The sequence below is a fragment of the Rhineura floridana genome, chromosome 5, assembly GCF_030035675.1.
Source record: "Rhineura floridana isolate rRhiFlo1 chromosome 5, rRhiFlo1.hap2, whole genome shotgun sequence".
Classification (NCBI taxonomy): domain Eukaryota; kingdom Metazoa; phylum Chordata; class Lepidosauria; order Squamata; family Rhineuridae; genus Rhineura; species Rhineura floridana.
In genome coordinates, this window is record NC_084484.1 from 186,169,707 (window position 1) to 186,195,953 (window position 26,247).

The 26,247-nt window shown below is 47.4% G+C and overlaps 1 protein-coding gene and 1 pseudogene across 2 annotated transcripts in view; one reads left to right on the forward strand and one right to left on the reverse strand.

Moving 5' to 3' along the window:
* The window catches only part of STARD10 (StAR related lipid transfer domain containing 10), an 80,539-nt gene extending 77,628 nt beyond the window's left edge, over nt 1-2,911 (reverse strand). The window contains exon 1 of one of the 2 annotated variants that reach the window (XM_061629158.1): nt 1,479-2,911. In XM_061629158.1, coding sequence (XP_061485142.1) covers nt 1,479-1,609 — 131 coding nt within the window. In that variant the 5' untranslated portion in view covers nt 1,610-2,911. The remainder of the gene's footprint in view (nt 1-1,478) is intronic. The other variant, XM_061629157.1, reaches the window with a different exon arrangement.
* A 22,649-nt stretch (nt 2,912-25,560) lies between these two features.
* Nucleotides 25,561-25,669, forward strand: LOC133386343 (5S ribosomal RNA; annotated as a pseudogene).
* The last annotated feature ends 578 nt before the right edge of the window (nt 25,670-26,247 follow it).

A 26,247-nucleotide genomic window follows, 5' to 3' on the forward strand; every position in this document is an offset into this window, starting at 1 on the left:
TCTCCATATTGAAAGGGGGTGTGTGCTGAGATTGAGGGAGGGTGATCTCATGAGCTTATGGAAGAAGCCAAGATTTAAACCAGGAAGTTCCTGATTCACAGCAGAGTCAGAGAGGATTTTATTAGCAACCGCTTGCGTATGTGTTTGTGTGTCTCTGTTTGTACTGCAATCTCTCTAGAGTCTCAGGGATAGAGTTCAGATAACTTAAAAGTTCAAATATATAAACAACCAAGATAATCAGTTTTACATGCATATACAAAATTAAAAATCAATGCATGCAGGGAAAGCGATACAGAGTAGGAAAGGTTTTGACTTCTTTATTGGTATAATAGCATGCAAATGTTCAACTTTCTCAGAAGTCTTCATCAGTTTCTATCTGACAAAGAATTCTGTGAAACATGAAAATCTACATATTCCAATACCAATTTGGTCCAGTTCAAGATATCCTTCCATAGTGCTATGTATCTCCTACTCTTCTGTGCGTTATTCAGCCGCCACTTGTCTAATCGTATCTCCCCTTATGAACCTGCTCGACCTTTGAGATCATCTGGTGAGACTCTTCTCTCTATCCCATCTTCTTCGCAAGTTTTTCTTGCGCAGACACAGCATAGGGCCTTCTCAGTGGCTGCCCCTAGATTATGGAACTCTCTCCCCACTGAGGTTCGTACGGCTCCCTTGTTATCGTCTTTTCGTACCCAGTTGAAGACTGTTTTGTTTAGACGGGCTTTTAATTAATAACGTTTATCTGTTTTTAATCTATTTTGGATTTAATGTACTTTTAACTGTTTAATTGTATTCTTGTTTGATTTTAATTGTTTTGGTTTTTAGCCTAACTATGTTTTAATTGTAAGCCGCCCTGAGTCTTTGGAGAAAGGGCGGGGTATAAATATCTTTAATAATAATAATAATAATAATAATCTATTTATGGATATGGTTCGTTTTGTGGTGGTATCATAGAATTGTGTGGCTAAATTTCTAATGAAACGACTTATCAAGGATATTTAGGCGGCAAACAAATATCAGGTTAAGAGGATGGCCCGCAATGAAATGCCACAGCTTCAATCGGCGTGTGACACGGCGGAACACAAGGCAGTCCTCCAAACTGCTATTCTGACATAGTTGGTGTAACCCATGGGGAACACGTAAGGCCCACTGAAACACACAGGAGTGGTGCAAGGCCACAGATTGCACACTTGGACACTTCCCATTCATGTTGATGAGGTTTATGCAGGACATATTTGCTCTGGGCTGCAAACTCAGTCATTAAACACCTCAAATGCCACATCTGAAAATTGCCTCTGGTTCCCTGCATACACAAATAATGAAGGCTGGAAGTGGCAAATGAAGAAACAGAGAAACAGAACTTGCTTAGTAAACAAGCTAATAAAAAAAACCAGCTGTGGCCTGTGGTATGCAGAGACAACGCACATCGTTGCCGGTGAAGCCAACGCTCCCATGCTCCACGGCACTTGCCTTACCTTGATTTTGTGCAGGGACTTCTCCGCCTCGAGGATCTGGATCCACACGACAATCCCGGATTTATTGTACGTGAGGCTCCAACCGTCCTCGGAGTTGCATTCTGTTCGGAAGTGGTCGAAATCTCGGTCATCCGGAATCTGCACGCTCTCCCGGGTGGACATCGTGTCAAAGGCGAAACAACAGCGCAACCAAAACTGTAAATTTTACCGTATCTCAGCAAAACAAGACAAAACAGTCCGCGGCCTGAAGCCTCCAAGAGCTTACTTCTGTCTCCAGGCCGAAACTGGAGAGGCAGGTTTTCTTGTCCGACTGACTCCTAACGCTCATGAAAGAACAAGAAGGGTTTTGTCCTGGATTGTTGGGGGGGGGGGGACGCGAGGAACACCAGACGGTTTATAGGCAGGCAGGTGCAGGCTGGAAACAGAAGTTAGCGACAGCAACGAGACTTGACAAAGCCAGATGCTTCTTTTTACCAACGGAAAACAGACCTGGATATGATATGTAGAATGTTTAAGGGCAAGCCGGAGAGCACTCCTGAATGATGGAGCTCTTCCTTTTTGCGGCAAAGGCGGCGGAGATTCAGAAGGGAAGGCTGCGTGGCTTTGGCCACCTGCCAAGGTCTTGTGTCTGTGGAAGGCACCCGTTCTTGCCGCGCAGGTGAGTCACGGAATTAGAGCCACCCTCTGGGCGGGAGCAGGTGGACGTGCGGCAGATGAGGTAGGCGAGGGCTGGGAGGGCTTCCTCCTCCGGCAATGGGCTTGCACTGGCCCTCCCTTCCACCACCACCCCCCCGGTCTCAAGCGCTGAAATCGTCCTCCCCTCCTCTCAGGGGCTGGGCATGGAGGGCGCCAACTCCACGGAAGTTCTCCGGCCTTCCTGCCCCCCTAAGGGAGAAGAAGAAGAAGAAGACAACCACAGATGCAGGCGGGCAGGCGCTCCTCCTTGGCCGCGGGGTGCGGGGCAAGCTCCGAGGATGCTCCCCAGCAGGTGGGGGGGAGCAGAGAAGGCGCCTGGCCCCTTCCCAAGAGAGCGCGGCGCAGCCCCAAAGGCTCGCCGCTGGCCCCTCGCTCCGGCCGGGCCCCCCACCTCCCCGCCCGGCAGGCCGGCACAGCCCTCCCCACACCTCGTGGGCCGGGAACGGATGCGGCCGCTCGGCCGTCCTGGGAGGGCCCCGGTGATGCAAGCGGGCAGAAGGAAAGTGGCAGGCCCGCTCGCCTGCCGCCGCCGCAGCCACTCGCCTCCCGGGGCGCCCGAGGCTTCTGCTGGGCCCTCCTTTCCCCGGTCTCGGGCAGGGAGGAGGGGGGAGGCTTCGCTCGGCTCTCTTCCGCCCGGCGCTTTCAGGGCTTGGGCTGGTCCAGGATGGTGGGCAGCGGCAGAGTTGCACCCCCAAAACCTCCTTGGGGGACTCGGCCCGGTGCGCCCTCTTGCTGACCCCTTTGAGGGGGCTTCTTCAGGCGGCCTCCTTGCCTAGGCAGCCCGGCACGTGCAAGAGGAGGCCCGGCGGAGGAGGGGCGGGCAGGCAGGGGCCGGACGCCGCAAGGCAGGCTGCGGGGGGCAAGTCAGAGCATGGGTCCATCTCGCGCAGTGCTGCCTACACGGGCCGGCAGCGGCCCCTCCCGGGCCGGGCCGGCGATGCTGTTGGGGACTGCCCCTGAGCCCCTCTGCCTCCCCCAAGAGGGTGGATGCTCCCTCTTCTTTTCGCGCGTTGTCCTTCCGTGGTTGTTTTCACATGTGGGATCAGCAGCCAGCAGTGGCGCAGTCCACCTACCCCCCCTCCAAAAAAGAGAGAAAAAGCATCACCACAGGAGAGGGTGTGCATTTGCATAAAATATCAATATGGCTGCAAATGTACATAAATAAAGTCTATAATTTAACTAGAAAGTCTCACCTTAGTCACGGGTGAGAGAATGGTCAGATGGCCGCTCCGCCTGCTGGGCCTGCTGTCCAGGTGCTGCGAACAGCTGAAGAGCAACTTCAAGGCCTCTCCGCTCCTTGCTCGAGGCTTCTTCTCTTTAGGCAGGAGGCGGACTAGACGACCCCTGGAACACAGGGCCACCTTCTGTGAAGTAGGACACAGGGCCACCTTACCATGGTGACCAAGCCACTGTCTTAGAGATGGGCCTTTTTAGTTTGCAGGGAAAAGGGGGGGGGACAACATGACAGAAATGTATCAGATGGGCATCTGGTTGGCCACTGCGGGAACAAGATAGATGGGCCACTGGCCTGATCCAGCAGGCTCTTCTCATGTGCTCATATGGACATCACACATGGGGCACATCTAAATTATAGAATTCACTCCCACATGGGTCGCGACGGCTACCAACTTGGGTGACTTTAAAAGAGGATTAGACAGATTCATGGAGGATTCAAGAAATCTAGGACTGGGGAGGGCAGCTGTGAGAGAACTAGAAAAGGTCCTCAAATGCAAAGATGTATCACTAAACACTAAAGGCAGGATCATTCAGACCATGGTATTCCCGATCTCTATGTACGGATGTGAAAGTTGGACAGTGAAAAGAGCAGATAAGAGAAATATCAACTCATTTGAAATGTGGTGTTGGAGAAGAGCTTTGCGGATACCACGGACTGCAAAAAAGACAAGTAATTGAGTGTTAGAACAAATTAAACCAGAACTGTCACTAGAAGCTATAATGATGAAATTGAGGTTATCCTACTTTGGACACATAATGAGAAGACATGATTCACTAGAAAAGACAATGATGCCGGGAAAAACAGAAGGGAGTAGAAAAAGTGGAAGATCAAACAAGGACTGATTCCACAGACCTGAACTTATAAGATCTGAAACAGGGTGGTTCATGACAGATGCTCTTGGAGGTCGCTGATTCACAGGGTCGCCATAAGTCGTAATCGACTTGAAGGCACATAACAACAACAAAAGGCTGTCAGTGGCTACCAGCCATTGTAGACTGTGGCTATATACCGCACCTCCACTGTTGGAGGCAGTATACCTCTGAATACCAGCAGCTGAGAACTGCAAGCAGAGAGACCACTCGGGTTCTGCTTGTGTGAATCCCATGGGGTCATCTGGCTGGCCACTGTGAGAACAGGACACTAAAGAAGATGGGCTGCTGGCCTGATCTAAGAGGGTGCTATTATCATTATCATTATTATTATTATTATTATTATTATTAAATAATATCCCATCCTTCCTCTTGAAGGAGCCCAGGGTGGCAAACACTTCAACAAAGCAATATAGCAAGCACGCAGGCTGGCAAAACAGTTACAGTTTAAATCCCATCCAGTGGCATGGAATTCTGTGGGATCTCCTGGGGGACAGGGAAGCATTTACTTTGGGTGGAAATATTTGTGGGTACAATTCTCTCATGTTCATGATAGGAAATAATTTTCCATGGGTCAAAATCGCCCTGGGGGAGTCTGATGATGCAGGTGTGTGTACACATTTTATTGTATTCGTTAAATGATGTTTTGCACATGTGCTTGTTAGTTCTGCAGGCACCCATCAACTGAATCCACACTCTCTTTTTTTCAGCATCTGGGGATTTGATGACAAGGAGTGCTATGGTGTCAGAGGAACACAGAATTTGAGCTGGAAACTCCTGCCCAAATCTCTGCTGTTGCCTTGGCATGGTGGCCCACCTGGTTCTCTCACGCTGACTTGTTTGTATAGTAATAATCTGGGTTATTCTACACTGCTTGGCAGGATAATCCCACATAACCTGTAGGAGAGGGAGCTGCCATGGGGAAAGAGCCTGCCTTTGTGGGGAGATGGGGGTGGACATGACTGGGCTTTAGCCCACATGGCAAACAGGCCAAGGTGGAAACTGGTTTTCCATCCGTGCCTTCCTGGTCCTGCTCAGGTTTTAAAGTTGTCCTACTTGCTAGCCCACTGTCAAAGTTCATCAGACTGGTGGGCAATAAGGGCAGGGCCTTTTCAGTGGTGACCCCACATCTTTGGAACTCTTTCCCAGAAGAGGTGTGCTTGGCCCCATTTATATCAGTGTTTCATCAGGCCTTAAAACTTCTTATGCATTTTATTGTGCTATTATTGCAGTATTATGTGGTTGGTTTGTAGACTGCTGCTATTTTTAGCTTGGTTTTGTACACTTTATATTTTTATGTTGTTTACTCTCATTTTTGCAAGCCGCCTTGGGAGGGCTTTGCCCTAAAAGGCAGGCATGTAAAATCCTTAAATAAATCAATGAACTGTACATGTGTGTCAGCTGCTTGATTCTAACCTGAGAAGCAGTTCTAATTTGGATGAGGCAGTGTGCTAGTCCCCACCCTTAGAGGAGGCTGCCTTGCCCCCCCTATGCCCTAATCATTGGTCTCTTGCTGCAGACAGGTAATCCCGCCCCATCTTCTACACTGAGCATTCAATCAGTCTTCATACAGAGACTCATCAGAAGTACTCATTCTCAGAGGAGGCTGCCCATCATCTCTCTGAATGAGTCACTACTTTGCAGTCATGGCACACACAGAGATCAGGGACTCTTACAGAAACAGGCAGGGTGGGCTCTGTCTTTGGAAAATTAGTGTACCTCAGCTATTGGAGGCTGGGGAATACTGGACCAAGATTGGCCAATGGGCTGGAGCTTCCCCACCCCAGACTGTAGAATCCTAGAACTGAAAAGGGCCTTACAGGCCATCTAATCCAACCTGTTGCTCAGTATAGAAAATCCAGAGCTGAAAGCATCCTCAACATCCCCAGATGGCTGTCCAGACTTTGCTTGAAGACCTATAATGAGGAACAGCCCCTTCACTGGCGGCTGGTAACTCCATGTAAGTGGGGCAGTGGAATCCGCTCTAGGTTTTAGTCGAGCACCTTGTACAGCTCCTTGAAAGTTTGGACCAAAACCTGGAGTGGATTCCACTGCCCCACTGCTGTGAAGCCACCAGCCACCACTGGATCTACTCCCTAGGAAATTGGTTCCATTGTCCTATTGCAACAAGAGGTTCAACCAAAATCTCCCCTCCTGTACGTTAGATCTAGTTCTGCCGTCTGGAAAAGCAACAGAGAGCAAGTCTTTGCCCTATTCTGTGTGACGTGGAGGAGAATTTGGTTTGGTCTGCCCTTTTAAGCTATCTGACCTAATTTGCACCTCCTGGACGACTAGGGTATGGATCAGGATGCAATCATCTTTTGAATGTTGCACTTCTCTGCATTTTGCTAGAGAGTTCTTGGCTAAAATAATGCAACAAAATGCATTTAAAAAGAGTGGTCCACTTCAGAGGAAAATACATTTAGAAGTGCATACATTGAGATAAAGCACGTGTTTAAATACATATTTTTGTGATAAATTACGCATTTTCGTACACTTTTTTTGTTGTTAAAAAGAACAGATTAATGCAGAATCAGGATGGAATGGGTTTATGAACGAACACGTGCAAATTGACACAGTCCGTAGACGGAGTGATTTATCCATCCCTAGTGGGATCCATCCCTTCCTCAGTCTTCTTCCTTCAACCTTTCCTGAAAGGAACTTAGGAAGCCACCTTCTGCTGAGTCAGACCATTGGTCCATCTAGGCCAATACTGTCTACACTGACTGGCGGCAGCTCTTCGGGGTTTCAGGCAGGAGTCTCTCCCAGTCCTTCCTGGAGACGCCATTGGGAATCGAATCAGAGGCCTTCTGCATGCAAATCAGATGCTCTCCCATTACGCCACAGCCCTTTCCCCCTCTTTGTGTTCCATGTTTTTCTCTGCCAATTATCTTCTCAGCTGAAAGAAACAGCAGAAGCAGTCTGTTTTCTCTTGTAAAGTTGGCAATGCTGACCCACATGGCCAGCGTTGTGTCAACACTGTTTGATTGTTTTCTAATAGTGAGGAATTTTCTTGCATCAGTGCACATTCAAGAAACAGTGCGCGCGTGATTGATTATGATCAGATCCACAAATTAAAATGTCTTCTATGGCAGGGATACATAAATCCTGCCTGCAAACCGTTGTAAAATGGTCTACAAACACAATTACAGATAAAAGTTGAAAGGGGTTGTTGATGGCATCCCTGTCCTGAGGCACCATTCAAGTCTAAGGTCAAAGAGATTGATTGTGGCATCACCGGTTATGAACTGCAGCCCGGATGTACAGGAAACAGTAGAGGCTGGTGGCTCCAATCTCAGTGGAGCACTGAATCCACTCCGGGTTTTAGTCCGAACTTTCAAGGACGGCTCCTTGTGTTGGAATGTATGAGGTTCAACTCCAAATTGGTGGGTTGAGGCTGCATGGGGTTAAAAAGGGTAGCTAGGGAGGAGACCTCTTCGTTGTTAGGCTATACCTGTCCTTTGATCCTTGCAGTCTCTCCCCCTCCTGCTAGACTGATATGCAAAGGATGTTGATCCCAGTTCCTTCCCGCCTTCCCAGTTCCTTCTTCTCTCTCGAGAGGGGAGCAGACATCTTTCCTTTGTCTCTCCCTCTCAACCAGCATGAGAGCTGCACTGAGAGCTGTGCTGACTGCTCCAACATGGCTAGTTAGCTAGATATAGGACTCTTTCCTATCAAGCATGTACTTCCACAATAAAGTAGTTATTTCTTATTTTAAAGCTTAAAGTCTCTGTCTGACTAATTTGCAGGGAAGGTAGAATCTTAGCAAAGATTCAAACACACACACGTAAGCTCGCTCAATACTCTCCGTTCTGCTATGCAACTCAATAGAATTCCAACACCTTGAAAGTCTGGACTAAATCCTGGAGCGGATTCACTGCCCCGCTGATATCAGGGCCAGCAGCCTCCGCTAGGAGGAAAGCAGATGCCGTCATAAATCCACTGATCTTGATGGAGGGAAAAGGCTCTTTCTAGTTGCCTCTCAGCAGTCGTAGAGTAGATAATAAAGACAAGGATTATTTGCCCAGAGGAAACAAAGGGCCAGGTAAGGGGAAGAGGTAGCCCAGCCAATCAGCTAAAGCCGGGGACACTTATGTATTTATTTATGGAAAGGCCGGCTCTCTTTCCTCAACTCTGTGCAAGAAGAAAGTGCCTTTTCTTCCTTACCAGGATGCTTCAGGAGATCCCTAATCCCAGCTTTACTTCGGGCGCCTCAGATCCTCACGCAGAAAAAGGCCTAAAGTGATGAGTTAGTGAGCCATTAATTCAAAGCCACTGAAGCAATACCATCTTGAACTGTATAGTCTCCCTCCTCAGCAAAACATGAGCTGAGCATGCAGACACATTACAAGGGGGGGACACACTTATGATTATTAGAAGATGGACAACTTGAGCATAAGCTATACCAGGAGTGGAGAATCTTTGTCAGCCCAAGGGCCACATTCCCTTCTGGGCAACATTCTGAGGGCCACATGCCAGTGGTGGGCGGGGCTAGAGATAAAATTGGGGGGGGCAACATATTCAAATTTTACCACGGTACAATGTGCTAGTTTCTGCAGGCACTCACATACACCCCGCCCTCTCTGTCTTCCATCCACACATTCCAGCCAGCCAAAACCACTTGAGGAGGGTGTGAAGTAGGGCCAGTGGTGGACATGGTGGCTTTGGGAAGGGTGAGTGGCCTTCTGGCCCTGAGGTCTCCTTCCTGTCCCCACCCAACTATACCCAAATGCATCTCCTGCAAGTCTGAAAGATTGAAAACATGGCGAGATGATACAGGCCTGATCCCTGGGTGAAGAAAATTGCAGTTCTGCACCATATTATGTCCTCAGTCAGAATCAGTCCAATACACCTCTGCTCATACCACAACATTAACACATATATTGGGACCTGTACTTTTCAATTTATTCATTAATGACCTAGAATTAGGAGTGAGCAGTGAAGTGGCCAAGTTTGCTGACGACACTAAATTGTTCAGGGTTGTTAAAACAAAAAGGGATTGCGAAGAGCTCCAAAAAGACCTCTCCAAACTGAGTGAATGGGCGGAAAAATGGCAAATGCAATTCAATATAAACAAGTGTAAAATTATGCATATTGGAGCAAAAAATCTGAATTTCACATATACGCTCATGGGGTCTGAACTGGCGGTGACCGACCAGGAGAGGGACCTCGGGGTTGTAGTGGACAGCACGATGAAACTGTCGACCCAGTGTGCGGCAGCTGTGAAAAAGGCAAATTCCATGCTAGCGATAATTAGGAAAGGTATTGAAAATAAAACAGCCGATATCATCATGCCGTTGTATAAATCTATGGTGCGGCCGCATTTGGAATACTGTGTACAGTTCTGGCCGCCTCATCTCAAAAAGGATATTCTAGAGTTGGAAAAGGTTCAGAAGAGGGCAACCAGAATGATCAAGGGGATGGAGCGACTCCCTTACGAGGAAAGGTTGCAGCATTTGGGGCTTTTTAGTTTAGAGAAAAGGCGGGTCAGAGGAGACATGATAGAAGTGTATAAAATTATGCATGGCATTGAGAAAGTGGATAGAGAAAAGTTCTTCTCCCTCTCTCATAATACTAGAACTCGTGGACATTCAAAGAAGCTGAATGTTGGAAGATTCAGGACAGACAAAAGGAAGTACTTCTTTACTCAGTGCATAGTTAAACTATGGAATTTGCTCCCACAAGATGCAGTAATGGCCACCAGCTTGGATGGCTTTAAAAGAAGATTAGACAAATTCATGGAGGACAGGGCTATCAATGGCTACTAGCCGTGATGGCTGTGCTCTGCCACCCTAGTCAAAGGCAGCATGCTTCTGAAAACCAGTTGCTGGAAGCCTCAGGAGGGGAGAGTGTTCTTGCACTCGGGTCCTACTTGCGGGCTTCCCCCAGGCACCTGGTTGGCCACTGTGAGAACAGGATGCTGGACTAGATGGGCCACTGGCCTGATCCAGCAGGCTCTTCTTATGTTCTTATGTTCTTATGTTTAAGGATGCTCGATCAGGCTCCTAAATAGCCATTTGCTTGGGGAAAAATGCAGCTAATTTAAACAAAAACAAGGAAGAGTACGTTCATATACTAAGAGTTAACACAGCCTTCACCACCCTGGCACCCTCCAGATGTTTTCAACACGAGTGCTGCTTTGGGGGGCATTTCTCCAGCAAGAGGAATGGCAAACTTTACCCAGCAGGGATGGACAGGCTATCCTGGAAATCTACCTTGCTATTGCGATTGATGCAGTGCTCCGTAACTGCACAAGCTCATTCCTTCCACTGGGTTTTATTGTGGTTTAGAAGTTCCAGGGTTCAAACCTACAATGCCACACCCTGTCTGGCCTGGCAGCCCAGCCACCCTGCTAGGTTAGGGGCCAAGGAGGGCTGCCAGGTTGTAGGGACTGTGCCAAAGTTGCAGGGTCCTAGTCCCCAATTCTTCAGGGGAGCAAGTTAAAATCTCAGCACAGGGAGCAAAAAGCAAAAAAGGGGTGATTTTTTGACAAGTTCTACCCATAGTAACACCCCCCATTAAAGTTCACACCATCCCCATTTCCCAGCATCTTCTCCCTGGCTCAGAATCTTTCTCTTTCTGTTGGCCATTATTTACAAATCTATTTGAAAATACAGGGGATGGAAATAATTCTGCACTGGAGATCAGTCAGGTTGGGATTTAAAAAGGAGGGGGGATTTCTGGCAGGCACCACCCCTGAGATTTCAGGCACCATCCTCGGAACCTCAGGACACCGAGCAACCCTAGGACCAGCTGGGACAGTTTGCTTGGTAGTGCATTTTGTCCATGCTCAGAAGCTTTTTCTTTGTAGTGCGTCTCATGTTCCACGCTTGACTCCTGACCTTCAGAAGAGGATCCTGGATGAAATCCTCACTTAATCTAAAACTTGGCCAATCCCCACTCGTTATAAAAAAGGAAAGACATTCAATGCAAAATCCCCAGGCTGCTAATCAATTACACACCAGTTTAATTTTGCCCAGTTGTAACAGTGTTTCATAACTGCAGAGATATCTTTTCAGTAATCTGGGTAGCAGTGGATATTTCTCAAAAGAGCGTTCATGCTCTTAATTCAGCAATGCATCTGGCATGTTAAAGCATAGCTTGGTGTTTAGAAAATTATGCTATCCTAAGGCTGTGTGCGTATATATCTATTTATCTCCATGTCTCATCGCAACCTTCCCCAACCTGGCGCCCTCCAGATGTTTCAGAATACAACTCCCATCAGTGCTGGCTGGAGCTGTTAGAAGTTGGGGGGTCCAAAACATCTGGAGGGCACGAGGTCAGGGAAGGCCAATTCATATACATAAACCTTAGCCAAGGTTGGCACACAAACATACCCTTAAATGGAAAGGGTCTGGTTGCATCAAAATATGGATCAGTGATGGGACATTGCAAAGATTCACAGGCTCACTCTCTTGCGCACATACACCTCAGTGCATGTTTACTGCCTCTCAAGCAGTCATTGCAGCTAATAAAATGTTGATGGGCATAATGAGTTTCTTTTCCCAGCCCAGAGGCTGGCTCCTTTTCCGATATAGCTTGTGCTGCATGTGTTGTCGGATCTGCATCTAATTGTGGTTCTGGGAGAGGCAAGCAAGGTTGGAGAGATAATTAAGGCAATCAGCATGGCTAATTCTCTGGGCACAAGAGCCTAGGATTGCCTCTAACCATACCAAGCAGGCTGGCTATGAGTGGGCATGGTGTGTCGTGTCCCCCCCCCCCAGCAGCACATAGCCCTGCAACGGGGCCTTTATCCAGTAGCATTGGTTTCTCACAGCTGAGGTGCCCAGAGCTCAAGGATACCTCCAGCCTGCAATTCCTGGCTTCTAATCTTTCTCTCTCTGCAGTATTAGTGAGAAGAGGGACCAACTGTGGTTATTTAGTACTGAAAGTCACTCTGCACACAAACAGAGGCATTGTTGTTTATGTTCCAGGTTCTGGCCTTGATGATTCCTTAGCAAAGTGCCTCCCCAGTTTTGAGCTGCAAGAAAATGCTGAGAGATTTGACTAAGTTCGGCAGATTCAGCAGACCCAAAGGACTCCAGCAGAGCACTGTTGTGCCTTTAACAGCCAGGCAGAATACTGGCAGATGTTTCTCACCCTGCATGAGAAGGCAGGTGCCCCTGCCAAAAATCCACACGAAGATGGGTGGACATTTCTTTTACCACGTGGATTCCAACAAGCTTCACTACAGCCTAACAAACTTGTGACATGGACATAGACTACCTTCAAGTCGATTCCGAGTTATGGCGACCCTACCAATAGGGTTTTCATGGTAAGCGGTATTCAGAGGGGGATTACCATTGCCTTCCTTTGAGGCTGAGTGGCAGTGACTGGCCCACGGTCACCCAGGGAGCTTTGTGGCTGTGTGGGGATTTGAACCCTGGTCTCCCAGGTCGTACTCCAGCACTCTAACCACTACGCCACACTGGTTATTTTTTAAAACCTGTAGCCAAAGTGGTGCGTTCCAGATGTTCCTGGTCTCTCAGCTCCCCTGACCATCCCTGACCATTGGCCATGCTGGTTGGGGCCAATGGGAGCTGGGAGTCCAGCAACATCTGGAGGGCCCCCACAGATGTTCCCCATCCTTGCCACAGTCCGAGGCTCCCATTTATTTCCTAAGAGAAGAGATCTGATGGATCAGTCCCACCTAGCACAGTAGCCAGCCAGCCATGTTGCTATTCCCCAACACATCATCATAATCATTTTTATTTTTATTATTCAGTAGCTTGCTGTCTTCGGTGGTTTAATTTTGCTATCATGGCTAATAGAGGCGGCGAGACTGATCCTGCTCTATGCATTTGCCTGTTCCCCTTTGAAAGCCATCTGTGCTTGTGGCTGCTATGCCAGCAAAATCCATACCTTAATTATGCACAATGTGAAAAATCACTTCCTTCTCTGGCTCATGTCCATTGCCCATCTAGTATTATGACAGAGGGAGAGAACACTTTATCTAGCCACATTCTGCACACCAGGCATCATTGTATAAACCTCTAACACAGAGCTGGAGAACCTTTTTTTTTTTAGCTTGAGGGCCACCTTCCCCTGTGGGCAACTTTCTGGCCAGGCAAGAGGCAAACTTTGGTTTGTTTACTTATGTTTTGGATTCCTTATATGCCCTTGACCATAAGGTCTCAGGGAGGGTTATAACAAAACTTGGCAGAGCAACAGAACTGACTCTTACCTTTGTACAGGAGGTCTACATTCCAAGTTTACACACGCAGGCACACACACCCTTGCAAACTGAAGTGGTACAGTCCTACCCCAGGAGGAACTCTACCATACAGCTCTGCAGAATGCACAAACTGCCCCTCCCACAAGTTTCCTAGCTCTTGGGCAATTTTTTATTTTCATTTGTTTACAGCAGGGTGCATTCTGTGTACAGCCTTTGTGCTTCTCCAAGTATCTGCGCCGCATGAATTGAGAAGTGTGCCCTGGGATCTCATTCATTTGTGGAGCTTTTCCAGGAGACGTCCAGAGAGGATTGTGTGCCAGATGATTTTTGGTGTCGGAGATTCCTCTCCTTATCAGATTTGTACTACCGCTATTGAAGACTAATACACAGTATTCAAATGCATAGGAAGGGTCCAAAGCTCTGCCTGCAATGGGTGGGGGGGAAGAAGAGACATGCTGGAGGCACAGCCTGAACAGGTGCACAAAGTTCACATCAAAGATGATGTTACATGCAGTGACTGAAATAATGTTACGCAATATTTTTGTTTCTGTGTTGTGTGAAGACACAGTGAATAAACTGCACCATCCTCTTGAGGGCAACTCAGTCTTTCTACACTGCCTTTGCTTTCTGTTCCTTTGGACTAGGAGAGACCTTGCTGCAGGCCTGTGATTAGAGCCTTGCCAAGGAGCTGTATGTATAACCCTGTTCAATAAACCTTCAGCACCTGCGCAGAACCTGAATTCAATAGTCAAGATCCAACAGACTTTCCTCTTTCCTCTTTGAAGACAACAAGCCTTTTAAGTTGAGACCTCTCCTAGTCTGCATCTGTGTGGAATTGCTTTTTAATATGTTCTTAGACTTTCTTTTTAAAAATGTTTTTAATATTAGAAGATATTTTTATATCTTTTTAAGTAACGTTTTTGAAGATGTTTTGTTTTAATGTGTTTTAAAGTTTGTTTTTATGATGTTTTAATGTTTTTAGTGCTTTTGTTTGCCGCCCTGGGCTCCTGCAGGGAGGAAGGGCGGGATATAAATCAAATAATAACAACAACAGACAGCACTGTTTCTGTGTAGAAAAATTAGGCATTATTTTTAGATGATGATTTCAGTTTCTTTGGAGGCTTAGTAGAGGAAGCGGGCTAGGCTCTGTTGCAACCTCAATAATCTCATTCTTGCAGCCTAACAGGGTAAAGGACATGCCATCCACTGAATACTGCTGGAAGGAGAGCAGAAAACTGGAGACAAGACATGTCAGGTTAGAAGGTGGCCGCTAAAAGAGTTGTGTGCAAAATAGCTCCTGAGCAGCAGATGACTATCTGGGAGAACTTGCTGTTTCAGCTGCAGCGCCCTTAACGGTCCACAGTGACTTACTCCAGCACCGATTCAGAATGGGGGCACCGAAATTACAGGACAGGCCATTCTTTGCACAGTTCTCAAAACCCTGGAGAGCAGCTGCCAGTCGGTGTAGACAATATTGAGGTGGATGGATCAATGGTCTAAGGCAGGGGTTCCCAGCAGTGGACCATGAGCTTCATTCAGGTGGTCTGTGGCATGTCTGCATTAAATATTCAAACAGATTTTTAATTGTATTGTTATTGCTCCCTATATGTCTTATACGGTATTACAGTTTGAATTCTATGGGATGCAAATTGTCACGCCATAAAATGCAATATAAGAGAGTAAAGAAGGAATAAAAACATAATTAAAAAATGTACAGCACCTAGCACTGCGCACGACAATTGTTGTGACGGTCAGAAAAATAATTAAGTGGTCCTCCAAGAGCATCAGCTATTTTCAGTGGTCCATGTGGGGGAAAGGTTTGGGGACCCCTGGCCTAAAGTTGCATTCTTTGTTCCTGGGTTCTGTCCCAGAGTAGAGAAATTAGGTATTTGAGCATCTGAGTGAGCTTTGTGTATTTGAATCTTTGCTGAAGATTACACCTTCCCTGGAATTAGTCACTGAAACTTTAAGCTTTAAAATAAGAAAGAACTACTTTATTCTGGAAGTATGTACTTGATAGGAAAGAGTTCTACATCTAGCTAACTAGCTAAGATGGAGCTGCAAACACTAAGCTTAGCGTTTGCCCTCATGCTGGGAGGAGAGGGAGAGACAAAGAGAAGATGTCTGCTCTCCCTCTCAAGAGAAAGGAGGAAGGAGACCAGCAGATGTGGTTAACATCCTCTGCATATCAGTCTAGCAGGAAGGGAGAGACAGCAGGAGATCAAAGGATAAGTATTAGCCTAGCCATCAGGAGGTCTCCTCTCTAGCTACCCTTTTAACCCCATGCAGCCTCAACCCACAAGAAAGCTGGAGTTGAACCACATATTCCAACAGGTTCTTCATATGATTCACAATTTGGGAAGGGCCATAGCTCAGCGATAGTCCATCCGATGGTCCCAGGATCAATCCCTGGCATCTCCGGGTAGGCCTGGGAGAGACTCTGGCCCGCAGCCCTGAGGAGCCGCTGCCAGCGACCTTAGATGATGCTGAGCTAGAGGGCCTGGCTCAGTATAAAGTTTATACTGTAGCACTTGGTCAGACATGCCACCTAAGTGACCCAGTGTGCCATGACCATTCCTCTTCCATCTCTGTTGAGGCCAACGTGTGTGGAGCAGCAGCGCCACCTGATGGACGGATAGATGAGTCACGCCTCCTCCAGGTCCCAGCTACCCTGGAAGGCTGTGGTTCCCAAGGTGGACGTGGTCTTTGTACACAGTGATTTCGATGGGCCTATATTGGAGCTGAGGCCAAGATGCCTGAGCTCTGCTCTAGAATGCACCCTGTTGCTTGAAGCTGAGATCACATGCATCTGAAGCATGTGCAGAGTACGTTTCCCTCTCCTCTTTGAGTCTGTCTGTTGTGCTCTCTCATGGGCGCACACTCCAACAGCTCTTGCACCATCAGAGGGAAATGCCACGTATGATCCTGGAATCGATCCAGTACGATCCAGTTCCTCTGAACTGGAACAGGTTCAGAGGAGGGCAACAAGGATGATCAGGGGACTGGAAACAAAGCCCCGTGAGGAGAGACTGAAAGAACTGGGCAAGTTTAGCCTGGAGAAGAGAAGACTGAGGGGCGATATGATAGCACTCTTCAAGTACATGAAAGGTTGTCACACAGGAGGGCCAGGATCTCTCCTCGATCATCCCAGAGTGCAGGACACAGAATAATGGGCTCAAGTTGCAGGAAGCCAGATTTCAACTGGACATCAAGAAAACCTTCCTAACTGTTAGAACAATACGACAATGGAACCAATTATCAAGAGAGGTAGTGGGCTCTCCGACCCTGGAAGCCTTCAAGAGGCAGCTGGACAGCCATCTGTCTGGAATGCTTTGATTTGGATTCCTACATTGAGCAGGGGTTGGACTTCATGGCCTTAGAGGCCCCTTCCAACTCTACTATTCTATGATTCTATAATCCAAGCATTCCAGCCTGGAGTATTATTTGATTTTACACAGGAATATACACAACTGTATCACACTGAGTCAACCCACCTAGTCCAAAGCCTTCAGCGCTTCAAGGTAGATTTGGCAAATCTTTCTTACCTCTCAAATGACTGAATAGGGCCTCTCCTGGCAATCTTTAAAGGATCTGAGAACATTTCAATTTCTCTGGCTTAGTACTGAAGGCCCTCTGCCTGAGAACTGCTGAGAGCTCCTAGCAGCAGCTGTGGGTGCTGCGGGTTTCATTCTGTTTCCCGATGCCTAACAGAGCAGAGCAGAGCAGAGGAAGCTGCCTCAGCTAGTCCAGAGAGTATACAACTGAGCCAGCTGTCAGAGAGCGAGCCAATAGGGCAAGCCAACAGAAGCAGATGATAAAGCGGCCACCCTGTAAGCACCTTGAAAACAATGCAGTGATGACTAGAAGCCAACATGGATTTATCAAGGACAAATCCTGCCAGACTAGTCTGATCTTGTTTTTTAATCTTATCTCATTATTTGATTGGGTAACCTCTCTGGTAGACTGTGGGAATGCTGTGGACGTAATATATCTCGAATTCAGCAACGCTTTTGACAAAGTGCCCTATGATATTCTGATTAGCAAGATAGCTTAATGTGGGCTGGATGCAACAACTATCAGGTGGATCCACAGTTGGCTACAGAATCGTACTCAAAGAGTGCTTATCAATGGTTCCTTCTCAAACTGGGGGGAGGTAACGACTGGAGTACCACAGGGCTCGGTCCTGGGCCCAGTGCTCTTCAACATTTTCATTAATGACTTGGATGAGGAGGTGCAGGGAATGCTTTTTAAATTTGCAGATGAGACAAAATTGGGAGGAATGGCAATTACCTTAGAAGACAGAATCAAAATTCAAAGGGATCTTGATAGGCTGGAGCATTGGGCTGAAAACAACAGAATGAAATTGAACAGGGATGAGTGCAAAGTTCTACACCTAGGGGAAAAAAACCAAGTGGACAGTTATAAGATGGGGGATACTTGGCTCAGCAATACTACATGTGAGAAGGATCTGGGATTGTTGTTGATCACAAGCTGAACATGAGCCAACAGTGTGATGTGGCTGCAAAAAAGGCAAATGCTATTTTAGGCTGCATTAACAGAAGTATAGTTTCCAAATCATGTGAAGTACTAGTTCCCCTCTATTCAGCACTGGTTAGGCCTCATCTTGAATACTGCGTCCAGTTCTGGACACCACACTTTAAGAAGGATGCAGAAACTGGAACAGGTTCAGAGGAGCGCAACAAGGATGATCAGGGGACTGGAAACAAAGCCCTATGAAGAGAGATGATAAAGGTCATCCAGCAGGGCGACCAAGGCCGATTCAGTGCAATTATCAGGCCTGAACCCAGACTGGAATGGGTCAAGATAATCTGTTTTGTCCAAGAGTACTTGTAATTGCTGTGCCACAACACTCTCAACCACCTGGTAGTTGTCACAAACCAATGGGTCCAGGGTAGGCTTTCTCAGGAGCAGTGAGATCATCACCTCTTTTAGGGCGGCTGGAACCACTCCCGCAATGATGCATTGACCACACCCTGGATCCACTCAGTCAGACCCCCTCAGCAAGCTTTAATAAGCCAAGAAGGGCAAGGGTCGAGAGGACAAGTTGGTGGACGCATCATTGCAAGCACCTCATCCCTCAGGCCATCATCAAGCTGCATCAACTGTTATGCTCTTCATTTCAGCATTAGATCAACATGAGGAAAGTGGCTGCCTCCATGTTGGAAGGGCAGGGGCTGAATGCTGATCTAGAAAAGTAGGAAGCTTCCTTATCCCAAGTCAGACCATTGGTCTATCTCACCCAGCGTTGCCTCTGCACTGACCAGCAGCAACTCTCCAGGGTTTCAGGCAGGGGTCTGAATCCCAGCCCTTCCTCAAGATGCCATGAGGGATTGAACCGGGGACCTTTTGCACGCAGAGCAAGCGCTCGCCACTGTGCTGGTGGCGATGGGGACGCCGCCAAGACTTCAGGGTCATGGGCACTATTCAGGTTCTTCTGGAGGAGAAGGCGAGCCTCGTCTTTGTCATTATTTGTTTCACTGTCGCAGTCTGTGTGGGAGGAGGAGGAGGAGAAACAGTGTCTGGATTTCCACATGTTCTGTAAACAGAGGCAGATGGGCAAAGAAACAAAGAGAGAGGCGCACTGAGGCTGCAGAGATGAGTCATGCCTGGAGTCGAAGGTGGCTCTCTTGGCATTTTCTCTCTTTATCTTGCTGTGCTTTGACAGTCTCGCTCTCGCGCTCGCGCTCGCGCTCTCCCTCCCTCCCTCCCCTTTGCTACAGGACCACGTATCTTTTGCAATATTTGTTTACATATGCAAATACTTTTGTTATTCTTTTTATCCCACCCTTCCTCTGCCCATGTTATGCTCACACCAGCCTGGTAAGGTAGGCCAAGCTGAGAGAGAGTGACTGGCCGAAGCTCATCCAAGCAGTTTTTGGGCTGTCTGGGCTGGGCTGTGTTGGAGCTGCCTGAAGCAAGCCAGGAGCCAGGAACAAGCCTGTGGTCAGGAATGAAGGGCATAGAATGTGGAGCCAGGCTGTTGGTCCATTTAGCTCAGTATTATCATCACTGACTGGCAGCAGCTGTCCAAAGTTTCAGGTGTGAAACACTCTCAGCCCTACCTGGAAATGCTGTGGGGAATTGCACCTGGGACCTTCTGCGTGCAAAGTGGATCCTCTACAACTGAGCTTTCCTTATTCATTCATTAATTTATTATTGCATTTACATCCCACCTTTCCCTCAAAGAGCTCCAGGTGGCATCCAAAGATGGTTCTTCCCTTCCCAATTTTATCCTCCCTACAACCCTGTGAGGTAGGTTAGGCTGAGAGACAGGGACTGGCCCAAGGTCCCACTGGGTGAGCTTCATGGCCGAGCAGGGATTTGAACCCAGGTCCCAGTCTGACAGATTCTTTCATTGTATTTAAATATTGTTCCTCATTCTGGGACTGTGCAAACAATGAAGAGTTGGTTGTAAAAATTTAAATAAAATCCAAGGCCCGGTTGTCTTTTGCACCAGAGAATGAACACCAAATAGAGAAGTCTGGCCTTTTACTAAACTGCTTTTGGTTGGTATAAAAGAACATGAGCTTTTGTGCTACACAGAACTCTTCATCAAGAAGAAGGCTTGTCAGCTGCAGTTAAGGTTACCATCTCCCGACCCCCACAAGACACACACACATGCCGCTCAGGCCCCTGTCCTTATAATAAGATGTGTGACTGGTCAAAGCTCAGTAAGTAAATTCCCCCCCACCTCCTCTTCTCAGGAACAATTTCACCTGTTGAATTTCTGCCCATTGCACAACTATTAAAGGCACAAGAACACTGCCAGGAGGTGACCCTCACTCTAGAGCAGGGGTGGTCAACCTCTCACTCTTCAGAACTCTAACTCCCATTATCCCTCACTGTTGGCCATGCTAGCTGCAGGGGCTACTGGGAGGAGGAGACTGGAAGTCCCACCCCCTGCTCTAGAGTAAGGATGGGCAACTTTTCCATGTATGGCCCTCTTTTCCCTTGTTGTTTATATAGCACCATCACTGTTGCATTCTGCTTTGCAAAATACAAAAGGACATGTCTCTGCCCCATGGAGGTTACAATCTAAAATTCAACACAGAAGAGGGAAGAGTTAAGGAACTATTGTTTATTTATTCCATTTATACCCCGCCTTTCTTTCCATGCTAGAAACCCAAGGCGGCTTCCATACGGTTCCCAGGCGGTCTCCCATCCAGGCACTGACCAGACCTGACCCTCAGCAGGGAGCTGGCCTTATGTGCCTTCAGACCATGGCCTGGGACTAAAGGCTAAATAGAGAAACAATATACATTTATTTGGGGCTCACATATTTCAGTTTACTTAGAGTTGGGTCTGTGGAGAAAGGATTTGTGGCCAAGGGTTCTGACAGTAATTGGCCCCCTCAAGGTTATTCAGGCTATGTGATGAAGTGGCATCTCCTAGCAGTAAGAGATTGCACAGTTGTGGTGCTCACATCAGGAGGAACTGCACTCCCAAACGGTCAGGCTTCCGAAAGGGATCTTGATTTTGTCCCGGGGGAGCCACATGCAAAGCGAGGGGCAGGGATGAGCATCCAAGCAACAGCAGCGTGCTCCTGGCACAATGTGATGCTCCTGTCAAAAAGAGCTGTTACACCACTGAGGGTCTGAAGGTATAAATGAGAGGATGACAGTGGAGAGGGGGTTGGGACGGTTGGTTCTGTGGGTTGGTTTTGGATAGGGTGGATTGGATTAGGTGGGTAGTGAGGCAGGTTATTGACGACTAGAAACATAAAGAGTAACACAACTTATGAAACCACACGCTTGTTGACTATACCTTTAAGTAATCTTGTTATTCCCTGTGTATATAAATAAATATTTCTTAGTTTACCTTGCCTGGGTTTACACAGACCAGAAGGGTGGGCAGGGCATATACCAAGGCTGGGAAACAGTATCAATGGTGGCAGCGGTGAGGCATGGTGTAACATCATCAGGTATCCAGAGCAACCCAGGGCTGTAATCTTTATAGGCACAAAGATACGGGGGGGGTTGAGGCCTGCAAGTGCACCCAGACACAACGTATCAATAAACCAGAAGGAGACTAAGGCACAGTCTCAAGACAATATTGTTTACAGGGAGTGTCTGGTGGTGCTGCCTAGCAGTGGGATCTTGAGAGATCTTTGCTAGAGCCGGTGAGAGAACCGTTAAGAGAGAGCAGGACCCTGAGGTGGGACTGTGCCAAGGTGGTGACCACAGGTGGGGGCCTGACACACCACAACTGCCACCCCAGCACAGAAGGAAGGAGAACAAGGGATCTGATGCTGGAGAATGGAGCCAGACCTGACCTGGAAATTGGGGGGGAAGGGCCATCGCTCAGTGGCAGAGCATCCGCTTCACATGCAGTCCCCAGTGGCATCTCCAGGCAGGGCGGAGAGAGACCCTGGCTGGAATCCTGGAGAGCCACTGCCAGTCCGTGTAGGCAGCACTGAGCTGGATGGACCAATGGTCTGACTCAGTACAAGGCAGCTTTCCCCATTCCCATGGATTACAAGTTATCACTCGAGAACTCGGCAGAATTGTTGCTCACTTCCTATATTTAGTGAACTAGATAACCAAAATTATCTGGACTCATGTTAGTCCTCAAAATTATTTTGGCCTACCTATAGCCATTATACACCAGTGTGGTGTAGTGGTTACAGTGTTGGACTACGACCTGGGAGACCAGGCTTTGAATCCCCACACAGCCATGAAGCTCACTGGGTGACCTTGGGCCAGTCCCTGCCTCTCAGCCTCAGAAAAAGGCAATGGTAAACCCCTCTGAATATCGCTTGCCATGAAAACCCTATTCGTAGGGTTGCCGTAAGTCGGGATTGACTTGAAGGCAGTCCATTTTCCATATTCATTATTCAGAGCCAGTGTGGCGTAGTGGTTAAGGTGTTGGACTACGACCTGGGACCAGGGTTCGAATCCCCACATAGCCATGAAGCTCACTGGGTGACCTTGGGCCAGTCACTGTCTCTCAGCCTCATGAAAACCCTATTCATAGGGTCGCCATAAGTCAGAATCAACTTGAAGGCAGTACATTTACATTTTCATATCCATTATTGTGCATAGGAGTGCCAACTCCCTGGAACTGAAGCACGTGGCCTGTTCCCACTGAGTAAGGAACCTTCCTGAACTTCTCCAGGCACACCGTGCTAGGACATGGAAGGCTCCTGTCATTCAACACACAGGCAAGGGACCCAGATGTGAATTGGCTGGACAATCTAGCCCCCTCACAGATTGTGACCGCCATTAGCAGCAACAGCAAGCATAAGAGCTCTGAAGCTGGAGCATAGAGGCATGGGAAGTGGCCTGATATTAAGTCAGACTCACAGAGGGCAACCTGATTCCCCAAGAGGGAAGCCTGCAACCAGGACCTGAGCGCAAGAGCACTCCTCTCCTCACTCAGGATTCCCGGCAGCTGACTCCAACAGTGGAGGTCATGCACAGCCCTAGCACCACTAACAGCTATCAGTGTCCTCGGTGAATTGATCTCATCCCCTTGGAAAGCCGCACACGGCCATCACAACAATCCTGTGGGAAGCTGATCTGACCCACGGGGCATGGACCACCAGGACTCTCCAGAAATTAATGGGAGCTGCAAGAGGCTACTGTAAGGACAGAATATGGAGAAACCGATTGGTTCACCATTGGAAAGGGTGTGAGACGGGTGTATTTTATCACCCTATTTGTTTAATCTGTACGCAGAACATATCATACAGAAAGCTGGATTGGACCAAGATGAAGGAGGTGTGAAAATTGGAGGGAGAAATATCAATAATTTAAGATATGCAGACGATACCATACTACTAGCAGAAACCAGTAATGATTTGAAACAAATGCTGATGAAAGTTCAAGAGGAAAGCACAAAAGCAGGACTACAGCTGAACGTCAAGAAGACTAAAGTAATGATAACAGAAGATTTATGTAACTTTACAGTTGACAATGAGGACATTGAACTTGTCGAGGATTATCAATACCTCGGCACAGTCATGAAGCAAAATGCAGACAATAGTCAAGAAATTAGAAGGCGGCTAGGACTGGGTAGGGCAGCTGTGAGAGAACTAGAAAAGGTCCTCAAATGCAAAGATGTATCACTGAACACCAAAGTCAGGATCATTCAGACCATGGTATTCCCAATCTCTATGTATGGATGTGAAAGTTGGACAGTGAAAAAAGGGGATAAGAGAAAAATCAACTCATTTGAAATGTGGTGTTGGAGGAGAGCTTGGTGGATACCACGGACTGCAAAAAAGACAAGTAATTGAGTGTTAGAACAAATTAAACCAGAACTATCACTAGAAGCTAAAATGATGAAACTGAGATTATCATACTTTGGACACATCATGAGAAGACCTGATTCACTAGAAAAGACAATAATGCTGGGAAAAACAGAAGGGAGTAGAAAAAGAGGAAGGCCAAACAAGAGATGGATTGATTCCATCAAGGAAGCCACAGACCTGAACTTACAAGATCTGAACAGGGTGGTTCATGACAGATGCTATTGGAGGTCTCTAATTCATAAGTCGTAATCAACTTGAAGGCACATAACAACAACAGCATGAGGCTTGCCCAGGAGACCTGCCTGGGGCATGGGGGTGCATGGAGGTACCATTTGGATTTTCACCCTCAGGCACCTAAATACATTCTGCAAAAAACAAAAGGGTTTTCTGTGCATGTTTATGGTGAGCGTGGGGGGTGCTTATCTGCATGTGCAACTGCTTTAACTGCCAGCTCTAATGGCAACATCTAACAGCAAGGAAAGCAAAGTGCCCGCCCCGCACATCACACAACCCCACACACTGATCCCTCCTTCACCTCTGCAATCTCCTCTGCTCAGCTCTTCAGGAAAATGTGTTGTCTCATTGCCAGCTGTGACTCAGCCTTGCAGGGAGGGTTCCCCTGAATTTTAAGCACATGCACCCTCCCAGCACAGCACTGTCTCCGTGGCAGCCCAGCTGGCTCCTCCAAGGCAGAGGCTGCTTCATACTGCTCTGCCTTTCCAGGTCTGCCGCCACCCCTCCAAGCAGTCTGGTTATTGTGATCTAGGCAGCTCATTAGTGTGTGCAGCTGTCTCTGTCAGCTTTAATTTGCACCTGGGGGGAATCTGACAGAGGCAGATGTGATGCCAAAGAATAAAGTGAGAAAGCAGTGACAGAGCTAAAGGCTAGAGCAGCCTTTCCCAACCAGTGTGCCTCCAGATGTTGTTGGACCACAATTCCCATCTTTCCTGACCATTGGCAATGCTGGCTGAGGCTGATGGGAGTTGTGGTTCAACAACATCTGGAGGCACACTGGTTGGAAAAGGCTGGCCTAGAGAGAGAGAGATGATGGATGGTGTAGCAGAGTGAAGAACATGAGCCATGAGATGAGAAGCCTCCATTAGAATCTCACCTCTCCATCTTGAACTGTTTACATGGCTTTCAGCAACCCCCCTCATCTCGGCAATGTGGAGGATAAGAAAACCGGCCTTCTTCACAGGGTTGTTGTACTCCTGAGAAAAATGTATCAAAACCCCACAAGGAGTCTCATGGCACCCAAAAGACTACCAGATTTATTTATTGTGGCAGAAGTACCTGAAGAGTGCTCTCAGTCATCTCTTCTCAAGGCTAAACATGCCCAGTTCTCTCCTCATAGGGCTTTGTTTCCTGTCTCCTGATCATCCTCGTTGCCTGCCTTCCTCTGAACCCATTCCAGTTTGTCTGCATTCTTCTTAAATTGTGGTGTCCAGAACAGGATGCAGTATTCAAGATAAGCACTGGGCCCAGGACCGAGCCCTGTGGTACCCCGCTTGTTACCTCCATCCAGTTTGAGAAGGAACCATTGATAAGCACTCTTTGAGTTTGATTCTGTAGCCAACTGTGGATCCACCTGATAGTTATTCCATCCAGCCCACATTTAGCTAGCTTGCTAATCAGAATATCATGGGGCCCTTTGTCAAAAGCGTTGCTGAAGTCGAGATATATTATGTCCACAACATTCCCACAGTCTACCAGGGAGGTTACCCAATCAAAAAACGAGATAAGATTAGTCTGGCAGGATTTGTCCTTGATAAATCCATGATGACTTCTAGTCATCACTGCATTGTTTTCAAGGTGCTTACAGACTGATTCAAGCCTACAGCCATACTACCCTGAACATGCCCGATCTCGGAAGCTAAGCAGGTTCAAGCCTGGTTAGTATTTGGATGGGAGACCCCCTGGGAATACTAGGTACTGTAGGCTTAGAGGAAGGCAATGGTAAACCACCTCTGAACAACTCTTACCATGAAAACCCTGTGAATATATCCAAAAAAGATTCATAGGGTTGCCATAAGTTGACTTCAAGGTGCTCCTCAACCAGTCTGACTACAAGTTCTACTTCAAGTCTATGGACGATGATTTCGTGGACGAAACCGATGTTGGTGAGCGAATCCTTTGCAACAGCTGCTCAATGTTTGAGGACTAAAATTCTTGAAGTGGCAGTACTACATTTTGGGACAGATTATCTTTAGGCCTGTAAAGAACCTTAAAAAACAAAACAAAACAATGTTAATATTTTGTTATTTAAATTTTTGTGCACTATATTCTTTTTTGATGTGTATTTTGTATTTGTATTTATTTTTTTGTGAGCCACCTTGAGGGCCTTTTGAACAAAAGGTGGCATAGAAATAGAATAAATAAATAAATAAATAAATAATAAGTTGTAATTGACTTGAAGGCATACAACAACAGAGTGACTGCTCTATAATCTGCCCTGGAATTTTCCCAGGGATCGATGTCAGGCGGACTGGTCTGTAGTTCCCAGGCTCCTCCTTTTTGCC